The sequence below is a fragment of the Trachymyrmex cornetzi genome, unplaced genomic scaffold (assembly GCF_001594075.2).
Source record: "Trachymyrmex cornetzi isolate Tcor2-1 unplaced genomic scaffold, Tcor1.1 scaffold43, whole genome shotgun sequence".
Classification (NCBI taxonomy): Eukaryota; Metazoa; Arthropoda; class Insecta; order Hymenoptera; family Formicidae; genus Trachymyrmex; species Trachymyrmex cornetzi.
This window is the reverse complement of record NW_017299069.1, coordinates 4,464-20,829: the sequence shown is the minus strand read 5'-3', so window position 1 is coordinate 20,829 and position 16,366 is coordinate 4,464. Positions and strand designations below refer to the sequence as shown.

The 16,366-nt window shown below is 33.0% G+C and overlaps 6 protein-coding genes across 8 annotated transcripts; 2 read left to right on the top strand and 4 right to left on the bottom strand.

Annotated features, from left to right (window-relative positions):
• Positions 1-231: 231 nt before the first annotated feature.
• LOC108764493 (toll-interacting protein) lies at positions 232-2,728 on the top strand. Its single transcript, XM_018512768.1, has 6 exons — positions 232-474; positions 933-1,103; positions 1,207-1,340; positions 1,413-1,617; positions 2,235-2,396; positions 2,481-2,728. Exons 1-6 carry the CDS (start codon positions 433-435, stop codon positions 2,589-2,591), a joined length of 825 nt encoding a protein of 274 aa, XP_018368270.1. The 5' UTR covers positions 232-432; the 3' UTR covers positions 2,592-2,728.
• Positions 2,729-3,041: 313 nt separating this feature from the next.
• LOC108764496 (uncharacterized) lies at positions 3,042-4,578 on the bottom strand. The gene is made up of 5 exons (XM_018512770.1): positions 4,473-4,578; positions 3,746-3,877; positions 3,547-3,672; positions 3,378-3,457; positions 3,042-3,259 (listed from the first exon to the last, which is right to left on the bottom strand). The coding sequence occupies exons 1-5, from the start codon at positions 4,519-4,521 to the stop codon at positions 3,104-3,106; spliced, it is 543 nt and encodes a 180-aa protein (XP_018368272.1). The 5' UTR covers positions 4,522-4,578; the 3' UTR covers positions 3,042-3,103.
• Positions 4,579-4,922: 344 nt separating this feature from the next.
• On the bottom strand, positions 4,923-7,653 carry scf (Calumenin B scf). The gene is made up of 4 exons (XM_018512755.1): positions 7,117-7,653; positions 6,070-6,640; positions 5,486-5,601; positions 4,923-5,351 (listed from the first exon to the last, which is right to left on the bottom strand). Exons 1-4 carry the CDS (start codon positions 7,219-7,221, stop codon positions 5,163-5,165), a joined length of 981 nt encoding a protein of 326 aa, XP_018368257.1. The 5' UTR covers positions 7,222-7,653; the 3' UTR covers positions 4,923-5,162.
• A 449-nt stretch (positions 7,654-8,102) lies between these two features.
• LOC108764486 (COX assembly mitochondrial protein homolog) lies at positions 8,103-10,646 on the bottom strand. Of its 2 annotated transcripts, XM_018512753.1 has the most exons (4): positions 10,616-10,646; positions 9,975-10,160; positions 9,586-9,690; positions 8,103-9,056 (listed from the first exon to the last, which is right to left on the bottom strand). In XM_018512753.1, exons 2-4 carry the CDS (start codon positions 10,030-10,032, stop codon positions 8,842-8,844), a joined length of 378 nt encoding a protein of 125 aa, XP_018368255.1. In that variant the 5' UTR covers positions 10,033-10,160; positions 10,616-10,646; the 3' UTR covers positions 8,103-8,841. The 2 variants fall into 2 exon arrangements, with proteins under 2 accessions (XP_018368255.1, XP_018368256.1); XM_018512754.1 differs by lacking the exons at positions 9,975-10,160; positions 10,616-10,646 and adding an exon at positions 9,883-9,954.
• Positions 10,647-10,698: 52 nt separating this feature from the next.
• Positions 10,699-12,430, top strand: Rpn11 (regulatory particle non-ATPase 11). 2 transcript variants are annotated; one of them, XM_018512750.1, is made up of 6 exons: positions 10,699-10,810; positions 11,016-11,135; positions 11,193-11,342; positions 11,419-11,682; positions 11,743-12,009; positions 12,136-12,430. In XM_018512750.1, the coding sequence occupies exons 2-6, from the start codon at positions 11,043-11,045 to the stop codon at positions 12,295-12,297; spliced, it is 936 nt and encodes a 311-aa protein (XP_018368252.1). In that variant the 5' UTR covers positions 10,699-10,810; positions 11,016-11,042; the 3' UTR covers positions 12,298-12,430. The 2 variants fall into 2 exon arrangements, with proteins under 2 accessions (XP_018368252.1, XP_018368254.1); XM_018512752.1 differs by lacking the exon at positions 10,699-10,810 and adding an exon at positions 10,823-10,929.
• Positions 12,431-13,167: 737 nt separating this feature from the next.
• On the bottom strand, positions 13,168-16,137 carry Nop60B (dyskerin pseudouridine synthase 1 Nop60B). Its single transcript, XM_018512757.1, has 8 exons — positions 16,015-16,137; positions 15,581-15,705; positions 15,148-15,480; positions 14,374-14,784; positions 14,172-14,292; positions 13,683-13,993; positions 13,340-13,549; positions 13,168-13,245 (listed from the first exon to the last, which is right to left on the bottom strand). Exons 1-8 carry the CDS (start codon positions 16,022-16,024, stop codon positions 13,168-13,170), a joined length of 1,599 nt encoding a protein of 532 aa, XP_018368259.1. The 5' UTR covers positions 16,025-16,137.
• Between the last annotated feature and the right edge of the window lie 229 nt (positions 16,138-16,366).

Here is a 16,366-nt window from a genome sequence, read left to right as displayed (position 1 = left end):
AACTTGTTGCACGATTTATCTTTTCTCTTTTTTTCTCTAACGTGGAGAGAAAAGGAAGAAACATGAACCATGCAAGAACTTTAGCTAAAGAGAACAGACCTCTTGCACCGTTTATCTTTCCTCTGTTTCTCTTCACATTCAACAAAAAAGGAAGAAAGATGGACGGTGCAAGAAGTTCAGATGAAAATTGTGACATGAGCAATGACCAATCGCACCTCGCTCGGCCTTGTTCCCTTCTGTGCGCATCAGCAGTCGATCGGTAAACAGTCGCAAACACTCGGTGCAATGCACGCTCGCGTGATTTGACGTATTTGACAAGTTTCGGAGTACAGATTTTGGAAGCATTTTAGCTGTATGCGGAACGTCGATCGCGATCGAGATATCCTTTCCTCTAGAGGATAGTATCCTTTTTTTTTTTAAATTTCTTCCACCATGGACACGGACAGGCCTCAACACGAGGAGTGGAAAAAACGGGTATGTACGCACACAGGCTGTCACTTGTTAGATGGAGATAATTGAGGAAGCCTTACGAGTATTTCACAATACTGCTTGCATTCTTGAATATCTAGGCAAACAAAATAAATCCGCATTTCATTTTTCTACGCAGTAAATGAGGCAGAATATATCTCAATGTGTTGATCCTTCAGCATCTAATTTACATGCTTAATAAATTTTGCTATGAGTCAGCTTAGCAGAAACCTTCCTCTTGTGTGAATTTCATTTAAAATGTATAACAATAAGTATAATTCATGTTGCTAGAAATTTCTGAAAATGTTTGCATTTAAAACGAGATAAATATGTATTCAGACGTTGAAAAGAGAAAAAACAAAGATTTTAAAAGCAAAAAATGTAAAAAGCAACGTGATCTAATGTATCTAATGATGCTGTACTTAAAGTTGTCAAATTACTGAATCCTAATCCAATATATTCAGGCTTTTGTGGGACCACTGCCAGACAGTTTCTTGAGAATAGAAGAGCGTAACGCGCAGTTGCAGCAGGAGGCAGCAGATCAGCAAGCTGCTCTAGCCCTGCATCAGCAGATGCGGAATGTGTCAGTGGCTCATGATCCACGAATTGGTAGACTTAGCATAACAATTTCTCAGGTAATTTTCAGGTATTCTTATATAGTTAACATCTCCAGTGTTTATAAATTGAACCAACAACTTAACAATTTGTACCATCTCTATAAGAAACCACTTTTTTTAGGCCAAATTAGTGAAAAATTATGGAATGACAAGGATGGATCCTTACGCGAGGATACGAGTGGGACACTCGGTTTTTGAGACACATACAGACTCAAATGGTGGAAAAAATCCACATTGGAACAAAGTAATCCACTGGTGAGAAAGCATATTTTGTTTACACATGTACATGAATGTGCTATATATGTTACAACATTGATTTTATTACAGTAATCTTCCACCTGGAGTTACCCAGATATATATAGAAATCTATGATGAATGTTCCTTCGTGATGGATGAATTGATCGCATGGGGTCATATAGAGATTCCACCACAGGTCATTCAGAAAGGAGAAACACACGAAGATTGGTATATGCTCAGTGGGAAGCAGGGAGATAATCAGGAGGGCATGATCAATTTAGTTTTCAGTTACACGGTAAAAATAATGATAATACTATTTTCGCGTATGTTATATACTTGTCATTTATCACTAAGTTATACAGTATTTATAATATCAAGCAAACGATTACGAAGTAAATATAGTCACTAAAATTCAAAATGCAATTGTGCATAACTTTCAATATTATTTTCGAGTGTTTCCTAATGAAAATTTTTCTTATAATTTTTATACGAATTGGAACATTATTCAGAAATACTCAGAAATATTTGAAAAGTTTACATCTTCTCTCAGAATTTTTCATACATATGAATTCTAAAATATTCTGAGATTTCTCATCCCATGATTAAAAAAAAATATTTTTTAATTTTTTAGATTTTATAACATTTCATCAGAAATTACAGTTACAAAAAATCTTAAAAATATTACAATATTTTATGATTAACATATATGGAAAATTCTGAAAAGATTTAGATTTTCTGAGAAGTGTTCTAACTTATATAAAAAATGTGAGAAAGTTATAAAAAAATTGTATAGAAATTCCGAAAAGTTATATAGAAATTCTGAAAAATTATATGAAAAATTCTGAGAAAAATTTTCACCAAGACTACTTTCAAGTTTCATCTTTTTGTTTCATTTGAACATATTTGCAATAGACCAACCATCCGTACATGGGTTCTTCGGTAATGATGGTTCCTTCTTCAACCATGTTCGGCATGCCATATGCCCCGGTCAATGTTTATACAGCACCTCCGCCTATTGTTACACCAACGGTTACACCAAGTTCTTTGCCAAATGCTGAGGTCGAATTGAAACAGGTACTTAGTATATGCTTCGTCTACTCTAATTTTGTTTGATGGTTTTCGTTATATACACATAATTGTAACGCCTATATTTTACAGATCGCAGAAATGTTTCCGAATGTTGACAAGGAAGTCATCAAATCGGTATATGATGCCAATCACGGCAAGAAAGACGTTACAATTAATTCGTTGCTTCAAATGTGCGAATAAGTCCTAATTTTTTACACAGTTAGAAATGCCATACGTAACTTTATCGTATCCTTTATTATAATGGATCGTTCTTTGAAATGTAAGATGATGTACGAAAATCTAATTTGTAATACTTCCATACGTAATATATATTAAGGCCCAAGTATTCTTTGAATATGTGAAAAGATGAAATATTTTTCTTCTGGAGAAACGTATTATATTTTAATTGAATATAACATTGAATTATTTTTAGTCAATTTTGTTATATATGTTATTGTTATTTCAGAGTTTATCTTTTTCCTCGTAATTCCATATACATGAATATTTATTTTTCAATTACATTATATATTACGTGATATATGATTTATTTGTCTCTGTATATAATTTAAATATACATGCGCGTTCTACAAAATTGTAAAAAGATATACGCTTGATTGATAATGTTGCACATAAATTGTAATAAATATTAAATATAATAATATATAATTTGTACAATTTCATTCATATCAAAGGAATAAATTAAGCCGAAAATGTCAGGGAATATCGAAAATTTTATACATAAACAGCGAAACGGCTACAACTGCAAAAATAATTAGTGTTGAATATCTATTTCTTATTGTTGAGTTACAGGGCATAACATTGCCATTTTTAGATTTACAGGCACATACTTCGATAGTATATCCTTCAGTCTAAAAATATATTTAAAAAAGTATCATTATAGTATCTTGTACTTTGTCATCAAATGCTCACGCTGAATATAATTGTAAAGAAAAACGAAGTTAATTACAAAGCGTTTATTATACATACGTATTTGAGATAACAGCCTGATATGATTGGTGTAACTTGGTCTTCTGTAACTTTTCCATGGAAATAACTGATGTTCATAACTGCAAATAACATTTATGTTTATATTTATATCTATATAAATAATGTTTTGATAAATCAATTCTATTTTGTCATTTTATGAAGTATATACCTGCGCCATTGTACATAAATGTATAGCTTACACAAACATAACCAGGTTGCATTCGTTGTATGTACTTTGTATTATTATTTTTATTTATATCCTCCCATAGTTTAGTTACATTTGGCTTTTTGTCATCTGAAAATATGATCAAATCTCATTTAACAATCAAATTTATTGCTGAAAATGAATACAAACATTATACACTTACAAAAAAACAATGGCTCTATACAAGGAGTAAATTGATTATTCTCATGTTCCTCACAGTCTAACTTGTTGACTTCTGCATGGGAAGGGCCTGGCCATGTGAAGTGAAAACAATGTGGTCCTTCGATATTTATCGCTATATAAAATATAAAAGTAAGATAATTCTGAGAAGATATATATTAAAACCAGTTGACAAACTATGAAGCGTCGAAACAGAATAAAATCAACCGTATATAAATTAAATCAGATTATCAAGTAGCTTTGTAGCATCATTTCTTTTAAGTCTTATGATTTCTTCATATATGTATTCTAGCTCGAAGAATCATCTCTCATTCACAATGTGATACAGACTAAGTCAAATTTATCCCCTGTATTTTTATATATAATTTACATATATATGTGTACGTAATTATATACATATATATATATATATATATATACACACACACACAACAGTTATACAATGCGAACCGTCTTAATATTCTATATGTGCATGTACGTACGCGAATAGGTGTTTTTTGCGATCTATTCTTATACCGGCTGAATATCGAACGAAAACTAGTGATGGTTTAAACATTTTTGATCGGTTATTCCAACTTAAATGAAAGTATATTGGCATTAACGGCCTGGAAAGCTACGCGCTGTTATTTGGTACTTGTATTTTTAGCGTGCAACATTTATAAAACATTATCGAGGCGTATAATGTTGTAGAAATAAATAAATATACTTACCTAATACGTATGTGCAAATTGTTAAAAGCAACAAGTATACCTCTTTCATTTTTACATATTTAAGAGTTAACTCACGCAACGATATCGCGAATATTACTCACGTTGTTGGGACGTTGGAGACTTATCTGATAAAATCGATCATGATCATACAATGCCAGTGTCCTAGATATGACAATCGTTATCAATGTACAGCATGATAGCATAAGGGAACGTAAAAATGAATGGTAAAAGATAATTAACCGTATTGATTTTTAAAATGTTTTGTAAAAACTTTGCTTTTTGTGAATTATTTGCGCTTTGTAAGCTCCTGTTTTGGCTATTAATGTTCTTTACACTTTGCTTCGAACGGATTTAGTCAGAATTGACTTGTACCTATTTATGTACTAGATTGACGCGACTAAGAAAAGTTAATGCTTCTCAAAGTATATGGAGAAAACAATGAAGAGTTAATACAATGACAATATAAAAAATTTATTATAACAGCTAATCGAGATTTACAATTTTTGGCAGATATAGCATATTTTATGCATCTCTCTACGATATCAATTATGTAAATACCACGATATATAAAAACATCTATTTATTACAGTAAATTAGGTATTCTTCTTAGATAAACTATATCTTAAGTAGATTTAAGTATTATAAGTAATTTATTCGTTAGTGATTTTTTTCTTATGAGATTACGTCTCATTAAAATTCATCATGCCTCGCTAATGCCTCGCCGAAGTCCGTCGCCTGTGATCCGACAAAAATGTCATATTTCTCCAAAATCTCGCTTTTCGTCAATTTGTGATCCGCATCTGTGTCCGCTTCGTAGATCAAGTGTCTCGATTCCGCCTCAGCGTGATCAAACTCCGCAGGAATAATCCACGTTTTTACCTGTTTCAGGTTGGAATTCGGACTTTATTGGAATCAGTTTTATCGGATTAATTCATCAAAAATGTAATCCTCTTCAATATTTTCCGTGTACATTTTTATTCAACAATTAAATAATATAAAGAATGATTAATTACCTCGTCAGCGTTCAAGAATCCATCCCCATTTTTGTCTCTATACAAGGAGAACTGTTCTTTCTCGTTCTTTACCCATTCTGGTTCCTCTTCACCTTCCTCGCCTCTGTACATATCACCTGCGGACAAATTAAAAATTCAAGAACTGTTTAAGCTACTTTTAGAACGCCATTCTAGTGAAAATTCAATAATTATACGTTTGATTTTAGTTATTGATTTTGTTTGTTATTAGCAAAAGATGCCCAGCTCGAATAGCCCATGTTTCATATTACTAGTAAAAATTGTTGAAAGTCTACATATCTTTTCTAGAATTCTTCATATAAGTGAATTCTAAAATATTATAAGATTTCTAAGATTTTTTATTCTATAACTTCTAATAAAATTTTATAAATCTGAAAAAGTTTAAAGTATTTTTCAGAAATTATAGAATGAGAAATCTTAGAAATCTTAGCATAATGTTACAGAATTTATATATATAAAGTTAAGAAAAAATACAGACTTTTTCAATATTTCTGAAACATGTTCCAATTGATATAAAAAATTTTAGGAAAAAAATTTTCATCAGGGCAATGATAATTCCCCCTTACCAATATATTCTGCAAGAGATATCTTTCCATCTTGATCCTTGTCAATATCCTCCATCGTTTCCAGTACTATCACGTCCTTCATGTGCTCCGCATCTTCTGCATGAAGAAAGGCAGTGAATTCTTCTTTGGTCAGAGCATCATCACCATCCAGATCCGCAGTAGTCCATCTTCTGCGGTCCCTTTTGTACATTTGGACATACGAGAACGACTCGTCCGTGTTGTCGCTCTCTCGCTTTTCCGCTTCTTGTTCCTCCATATCACCGTAAACCATGTCTTTGTATTCCGTCCAAGATAATTTCTCCTTCCCCATCGGATTGTGGGATACCCACTGACGCTCCACGTCATCCCTTATGTAACGTTGCTGTGTGTACATTATCCAGTCTTTAAGTTCCTCTTGCGTCACATAGCCATCGCTATCCTTGTCTATTTTATCAACAATTATCCCCAATCGCCTTGTACTTTCCTCAGGAGTCAGCTGATCAAAGGTTTTAGCTTCTTCTCCAAGGAAAGCTTCGTGGTCATAGGCTGGATTGTGTTGTGAGTGAACATAGTGATCTTTACTGCCTGCATCCTAAAATATAATGCACTTTGTAAGTTTTTGAATCATTTCTTTTTTTTATTTTTTACAACTATAACTAATTAATAAAAGTAATACAAGAAGAAAATTTTAAATAAAGATAATATATTTTTATGAATTAAAAAAGAAAGATGAAATATAATTAAGACTTTATTCAATTTTGTAAAGAAAATTAGAAAAATAATTTAGTATCTATTTTAAAAAATATATATCTTTATATAATTTAGTATCTATTTTAAAAAATATATATCTTGTACTATCTATATAATACAACGTCCTGAAGGGACAAGTTAAAGAGACATCATCCGGTGATGCCTTGCAAAAAAAAAGCAATGCAAATGTCATTACCTACCAATAGAACTTCACTTTTCTGTTATAGAAAAAAAATGCTTTAAATGTCAGGACTGACTTTTATTTGATCACTTATACAATACGAGAACAATTATCAAAGATAATTCAGTTTATCTAACCTTGTTTAAAATGCGATGCTCGCCGTCCGGGATCACCTGCTTCGGGATCGCCGTCGCCAGGATGGAGAAACCGATTAGGATTTGGAGGAACATGAGCGCTCGCATTCTACGGAGATCGTGCAATCGGGACGAAGGAAAAAAAAAAGGAAAAGGTGCAATGAAGAGAGAACAAGGGATAGATTCAACCGAGAGGCTCGGTGAATTTACGAGACGTCTTTCTTACGTCGGAATGAAGAAACGACAGATGAGTTGAAATGAGATCTCTCTCGTCACGGCTTGCGCGACTTCCACATCAGCAAGAAAAATCGTAATGCAACATACACCCCCACCTTCCGCGCTCGTTTATGGGAGAACGCGCCGCGAATGCCGCGACGAGTCGACGACTCTACCGACACCGACGAGACGCGCCCCTGCATGCTGATCCGCTGATCGTACGGCGGACGAAAAACGTACGCCAGACGTTCGGCGGCCGATGCTCCCTCCTTGAGAAAACGAATCCACAGCCTCCACGTGGACCGCAGCGATGATAACGGGGGCTCTATTACGGAAATCCTTTAAATAAAGCGCTCTCGCGCTTCTTATTGTAGACTTCTTAGTCTCGCGATGCAGATGGATAGAATTATCATTTTTTGTCGCGAGAAAGAAGAGAATATAAGAACAAATTGTACAGTTAAATAAATTAACAATTCTGCCGATTGAATCGTCGCTAAAGTGAATAAATCTAATCGCGAAATATTGTACAGACTGCGTTCTTAAACGTGGACAATTTTTAATCGACAGAATTGTTAATTTATTTAACTGTACAATTCATCCTTAGTTTTTTTCTTTCTTGCGACAAAAATTGATGATTATATTCATGTTAATAAAATATTAAAAGTGTTATTTGCTAAGTTAATCGCTGATTAAATTAAAACATGTTACAAAAAATTGTATATAATAACACATAACACAAAATACAAAATTTGAGTTTGAACAATATGCGAGGAGTTGGCGATTTGAGCGGAGTCAGCAGTTAAAAATCTGCAAGAATATGGGAATTAAATTCGCGTGACTCAATTTTTTAAACAAATTTTTATTTAAGATAACATGTGCCAGTTCTGTCAAATGTCTATATTCTTATTGTTAGTCAAATGTTTATATTATTTTTTTATTCTTTGTTGTAGATCTTTGTTCCTACAAAGTACCATTATTAGATGTTTATTATCCCAGATATTATAGCACAGAGTTCAAAAAGAATTCAGTGATATGTCATCAATTCTGAATTTATTTTCACATGCAAAAAGAATTCTTTTTCTGAAAAAAATTCTTGTTGCATCTGAAAATGAAGTCAGAATTGATGACATATCGCTGAATTCTTTTCGAACTCTCTATATGCTATCTGGAATGTACTCGTTGAGAATGTTTTGATTATACTACAATGGCACATATATAGAATACTATTTTACATTGCCACACAACAAGTAGAAGCAATAGAAAGCAACAATTTAAAACAGTTTACCATGTAGACATTCAACTACAACGTGAATTCAATGCAAGAATTAATATAATTTTAACTCCCAATAATCCGTTTTTAGCTTTATTAAAGCAATCTCTAAGCAATTTTCAAACTTGATTTACTGATAGAATTATTGGTAAACCAATTACAGATGTTATATCTAAAAAGCTAAATGAAAAACATAGTTTCGATAATATCTCTGTACAATTGCCAATTCATTATCTATATGTTCACATTGATGAGCTCTCCAGTCTAATGCTTTTTTGCTTTTTGGGAATACCAGTCCTTCTAAATTCGCTCCTTTCCTCCAGATACTGCTCTGTGCATTCTTTAATGAAGTCTTGATTGTAGAACCACTTTTCCATGCAGGCCTTCATCTTATTATTTTCTTTCCTACATTTTATGACGTGCAGTAGACCAGAATTAAGACAGCAATCATGAAATTCTAAGAAAGAGATGATGTTTACTACATTTGACTCTCGCTGGTGCAAAGCCAAGTAATAGAATAACGTTATTTGTTATCATTTTGATCATAATTTTGATGACAACTTGATAACTAAAATGAGTATAGTCAAGGGGATACTAATTTAAAAAACAAAAATAATTAAACCTGTTTAAATAGACTATGCTTAATAAGTATTTACAAGAAACTAACTTCGAAAAAGAAAGAATTGGAGGCGAATATTATAGGAAAATTTTCTGAGAATCCAAGATAATATTATAAATTTAAGTTTTTCCAATATAAAAAATCAATTTATAATTTTAAAAGAAAATAAAGTAAATTAAATGTGAATTAAATGTAAATTTTTTTTTATTCATCTGCTGGTAATTAATTAAAAATAATAAAACAAGTCCAATAATCCATATCATTTGACTATACTCTCCCTTCCGGATTCAACAGTCTTAAAATCCTACAGCCATGACAACAAATAATGCGCTATCTAGGAATCAAGTAATTTATCCAGATAAATTACCTTTGACCTCGTTGACACATTTTTCGGATTTGGTTTTCTCTCGCATCAACTTAGGTACCAACACATCTTTCTCTACCTTCCTTAAACTTTTGTCGTTAGGATCACCTGAAATAAACATAAAATATTCTGAAATTCCGAAAGAAGGAGAGATCATGAGACCCCAGCGAATATGTGAATTGTTGAATAAGAAATACTTATTTTTTATTGTCAGCAAATTTCAGACTTTGAATACGAAGAGTATAAAGATCCCGTCGCCGGTTGCGCTTAACTCTCTCTGTCGGGATTAAAAACTCTAACCTGTCATCAACAGTCCTCGACATTCCGCAACCGGCGACAAAGTTATTTCGCTACTTCACGGCGCGAAAAACGCGATGCAATAAAAAGATTACCTAGTCCCTGCGGTCCTCCGCCAAATTTCGGCGAAAGAACCGAGTAATCCTCCTTCATGCTGTTAGAGCTTTCGGAGCAGATAAAAATATCTTTGTGCACTACGTTGAAAGATTTTTCATTTCCACCACTTAATTCGCGGCCGTCACACGTGCGTCAAACCACGTGACTGTCATGACATATTCGTACTTAAATGTAACAAAAAACATTTTCGCTTGTGTGTTTCTTTATAAAATATTTTCGAAACTTACGATAAAAGTTATAAAATAATATTTTAAATAAAGTTTAACTTTTTATATCTTTTATCATTTTATTGATATACTCTTAGAAAAAGAAAAGTCGATTTTTCTTGGGAAAGAATTTTACTTTTAATGCGTAAAAAAATATAAAAGCTCAAAGTCACGGGAAAAGAACATTAGCGTGCATTTTCATGCGAGTTTCTTGTGAATCGAGAGAACCAAGAGAAACAATAAACAATTTTGTAAAAAATAAAACAAAAATATACAATAAAATATAATACAGCACAGTATATAATATAATATAGTATAATATATAATATATATATAATAAAATATAATATAATATATATAATATAACACAAAAAATATAATATAATATAATGTATATATAATATAAAATATACGATTTGACAGTCCTGTTTTCGTCCCGCCGTCTTGCAACACTGGACTGGACACACTTGGAGCAACCAGCAGACTGCGCTCGTGATTGTGCACATTTGAGACTTGTCATCAGTGACTCCAAATAACTTCGAAGAAGGAATGCTCGTTCGGTCTGTCACAATAACGGGGAAATTCTGTTGCTGAAGACAAGAACTGTCGTAAGAACAATTTATATCTTAATCTGATAAGAGTCGCGCGTCACTTTTGAACTGTATATCGTCAAGGGATAACAGGAAATCCACATAGCGTTCTTTTCCTAACCTCTAAATGTTAGCTTGTACGTACATACAATATAACATATGACATACTGGATTTCCAAAGATTTTGTGTTGTAATTGTATAATGTGTTTCAAATGTTTGCAGAGTGTAGAATTTGAATAACACATCAGAATGGACAGGCTCTTGCGATTAGGCGGTGGAATGCCAGGCCTAAATCAAGGGCCACCACCCTCTGACGCACCCGTTGTGGACACAGCTGAGCAGGTATCTATCATTCAGAGCATTGTGCTTTATGTTGTCTTATTTTTTGCATTATTATAGGTGTACATATCGTCCTTGGCTCTCTTGAAAATGCTTAAACATGGCCGTGCCGGAGTACCGATGGAAGTGATGGGTTTGATGCTGGGTGAATTTGTTGACGATTATACCGTTCGTGTTATCGACGTCTTTGCTATGCCGCAAACAGGAACGGTAAATGTTGAGATATAAAAGAGAAAAGTGATAAAGTACTTTTGTATATGTCATTTGTTTTTTTATGTTCTCTTAGGGTGTTAGTGTAGAAGCGGTAGATCCAGTGTTCCAAGCAAAGATGTTGGACATGCTAAAACAGACTGGTCGGCCAGAAATGGTGGTTGGCTGGTATCATTCCCATCCAGGATTTGGATGCTGGTTATCTGGAGTAGACATTAATACTCAACAGTCCTTTGAGGCTCTTAGTGAAAGAGCGGTAGCTGTTGTCATTGATCCTATACAATCAGTGAAAGGAAAAGTTGTTATCGATGCATTTAGACTAATAAATCCAAACATGATGGTGAGTACATTTGTGACAACAATATGTTTTCCAATTGTGAATCCGTCGTATCGATTGCAGGTTTTAGGACAAGAACCCAGACAAACGACATCGAATTTAGGTCACCTACAGAAGCCGTCTGTTCAAGCGTTGATACACGGACTGAATCGGCATTATTACAGTATTAGTATTAATTATCGCAAGAACGAACTGGAACAAAAAATGCTGCTGAATCTTCATAAAAAAACATGGATGGATGGTCTTACTCTTGCCGAATATTCAGAGCATAGTCGACTCAATGAGAATATCGTTTCAGAAATGCTTGAACTCGCGAAAAATTATAATAAGGTGAAATATTGCACAGCAGGCGCAGTTTAAAAGCTTTATTACATACCTATACATTTGTATAGTATATGCGTATTGGATATATTAAGTATCTTTTATCATAATAATGATAGAGTTTTGTTTTTATAGGCCTTGGAAGAGGAGGAAAAGATGACACCTGAGCAATTAGCGATAAAGAATGTGGGCAAGCAAGATCCGAAACGGCATCTGGAAGAGAAGGTTGACACATTAATGGCTACAAATATTGTTCAATGCTTGGGAGCTATGCTCGATACAGTTGTATTCAAATAACTGTTTTCCAATACATCACTTGCAATATGATATTTAAAGGAAATATACATCTTTTTAAAATAGAAATATAACGTTTTGTAATTTTCCGAAATGGATACAATTCAGCAAAAACACGAATTAATACATGGACACTATTCTTATCATGTTTTTATAAAAAAAAGTTTCCTTTATAAAATTTTGGTATAATTAATCAAATTGATACTAAACATTGTTATAAATTATAACATGTAAATATTTATATGCGAATGTTTAATGGACAAAAGATGAGGTACACAATAATTCTGATATCTGACATGGAACAAGTACAATATGATAAAAAGAAATCATAGAAAATAAGATATTTTATAATCTATTATGGTATTATTGATACTGAGACATCTATAAATACAATGTATAATCTATATCATTAATTATATTCATGATATAATGATAGATATAGATTCACATATTACAGAGAAAACATAAAAATGCATTAGTTAAATATACTCTATACACATGATTCTTGTCTTCGCATGATAAAAAGATATATATGTACACAGTATAAATTCTTTGAACTTAATTTACCAAAACTCAAATTATAAGTTAGAATACTAGTTTAGACTTACATATTTGCATTTGAGAAAAAGATATGTGACAGATAACATATGAGAAACATTAGGAAATGTAAATTAAAGAAGCGCAGATAGTTTGTATTCCTTTAGATTTTCGGAATACAAACATTTATAAAGTCAAAACAATAGTGTATATATAAAACTGGAACATTCTCTCTTAACATATAGCAGAATAATGTATAATTCAATAAAAAAATAACTGTACATTTTTTTATGTAACAGTTTAATCTAAAAATTTTTCTTTTTTTTGAATATTAATCTAACTTGACACAAGTTCTTGATCTTTGTCCTTCTTTTTCTTTTTCTTCTTTTTTTTCTCTTCCTTTGCCAAAGATTCCTATAACATACACACATATAAGTATCTTGTAATAATTATATAACGTCCAAATTTTTAGATTATAAATTTAATTGTGACAAAAAAATCCAATTACCCCACTGGTAACTTCTTCCATTACTACGGACTTTTCGCCTTCTATGTCATGTTTCTCCTTCTTCTTTTTCTTTTCTTTTTTCTTCTTTTTATCTTTCGGCGATGATGTTTCTAAAATCTCTGATGTTTCTTGTTTCACTTCGTCCATTGTACTCGTGTCGTCGTCTCTCTTCCTCTTTTTACCAATGACTATGTCACCATTATTTTCCGTCTACATTTATTAAAAATATCTTGTAAATAATATTTCTGATACTTTATACATGTATATATATATACGTTTATAAAAAATATTGAAAGTTTAATTTAAAATAAAATATTGGAAGGCATTAGAATAATCGACTTACCGTTGTTGATGCAATTGTTGATGCAGTTGTTGATGCAGTCGTTGATGCAGTCGTTGATGCCATTGTCGTTGATGGTGTTGCCAGATTTTGATAATCTTGGTAACTATGTGACCATTCAGAAGGTGTTTTTTCATTTGGTTTTCCATATTTATCTAACAATCCTTCAGCTACCATACGTTTTTTTTGCGACGCTTTTGGTCCCAAACCCCACTTTCTTGGGTATGAATCTCTCTCCATGATTACCCTTTTGAGTTTTGCAGCTACTCCATGATCACAAGCAGCCATAGTTGGAGAAGACATCAAAGCTATAGCTGATATATACAAGACAAAAATAAGTATTATTTGAAGACCACAAATAAGGATAAGTATTCTGAAGATTAAATATAAAAATAATAAAATAGACATTAAGTTGAACAGTTTTGGATAAATAGTAGGAGAAGTTAAACAACGTTGAGTTAAACATTATCATTACTTTGAAAATATATTTACCAATTGCTACAGCTTCACCTTTGGTAGTTACAATTACAATTTCCTCATTCAATTCTATCCCTTGATCGTACATCAAAACGCCTGGTAACATTATTTTAGCTCCGTAACAAACTGCGTTTACCTAATAAATTTGTGCAACATAATACTATTAAATAACAATAGATATTCTTTTTTCAAGAGGTAAAATAAGTGGAATACATACAGCGCTGTCCTTTATGATGATTCTCTTGTGATTTATTAGCAGCGATTCCAACGGTCTTATAACTCTTCTTAGATACGATTCATCTCCGTGATTGTCATACAGCCATTGGGCGTCAAGAATATCCTGCATAGTGACCATACCATCCTGTTCAGACAAAACGCCAGAACGGCTTCTTCGAAGTTCTTGCATGTGACAACCGGTACCTAAGAAGAGTCCAAGATGGACACACATAGTTCTGATATAGGAACCAGCTTCACAACTAACACGGAATACTCCCATATTGCGTTCCTTGTCATAATCGAGGAACCAACTGTCGTAAACTGTTCTGACGCGGAGCTGTCTCTTGACCGCCGATATCAGAGGCGGCCTTTGGAAGAGAGCACCGCGCAATTTTTCCAAGGCTTGATTCACCTAAATCATCAGTATTAGTATGAAATCAATATAAGATGCCTATTTGGATATTACTATACAACAATTATCTTTTGGATAACAAAGAATTAATAAATATTGACATTTTCGATTGAGTTAGGATCTCATGTCTAACAATAATTTTTACCAGTTTTGTACATGTACTTAAGAGATATAGGATAAATAGCTGCACAAATAAATGATACAGTGATCACTTATCAGAGACAAGAGATTCAGTCATTATTTGATTCCTAATCATACTATCCATGTATTTATTTGTATAAATACTTGTTCATTTTGCATTATATTGATTGATATTTGTTTAAATATTTATTTATTCCATTATCCACAATCACATATATTTACCTTTTGAATACTTTCAGCGGCAGAATGAAGCTTGAATACAGCAACGTATTCCTTTCCAGCAGACTGTTGCGACTTGGCTAGTCTCGTCGCTCTGTCTATACAGACTATCAAGCATCCTGATACTTTGGGATCCAATGTACCAGAATGACCAGTCTTCTCCACCTTTAGGATCTTTTTTATCCAAGCTACTACTTCATGCGATGATGGGTTGCATGGCTTGTCTAAATTAATACAGCCTGATTTTACATACTCCGACAAGCTGCGATTTAGTGGAGTAGAACCACTGGTCAATGGAGTAAAATGCTTCGTGCGTGTCAACATTTTATCAAAATTCTGCAATAAGAAACAAGAAATTTGTTTTGAATTTTTCAAATTATATTACATAGTTGTCGCAATTACATGGTATATAAAGATTTATTGAAACAAACATTACCTTAAACAGCAGAGGCCAGTCTTTACATTCGAGCTTCACTTCCATCTTCGAAGGTTCGATCTCACATTTGGTCGTTAATTGCAGTTCACCAATCGATTTCTTCTTATCCTTTTTCTTGTTCTTCTCTGTAAGAAAATGGGGAGGTATAACCTAATCTACTTTAACCTCCATTTAATAAATAAAACAAGCTAATTTTCTCGTGTTATATTCAAAGAAGTAAATGGAGTGAGCAGCATTTCTTTGGTCTGTTAACTTGTTTTAATATTTTAAACAGTACTATCATCGTAGGTGATCGATGTTGCGCTGAGTGAACACGTGTTCATCATGGGGTTACTGTATGAATTCATAACAGAAACGACGCAATCCAGAATAACGCAAATAGAAGTCGACGCAATATCTAAAAGAATACTTAGTATGGGAGCGATGTTACTTACCTTCTTCCATTTTAAAATTTGTTAAAACTTGTGTAAAATTCAAATGCCGCCAAATACTACGAAGCGTACTAAAACTCCAAGAGAAGAGTGGACTTATGGAGCAATATGTAGAGAACGTGAAGAACAGTGTTCTGAAATCTGAATCCTAGTTCCTAGGCTGCGTTCAAAAGCATTACCCGAGTGCCCCCGCGTATCGTATTATCTTTGTTGTTCACTCAGTATTAAACAAGGATAAGATAATACACGGAGACAGCCAAGGGTGCGTTCCAAAACGCAACTTTGGTAACTGAAATCTATAGTTAACGTAACGTAAACTATAGCTTTTTAGTAACCAAAGTTACGTTTTGGAACG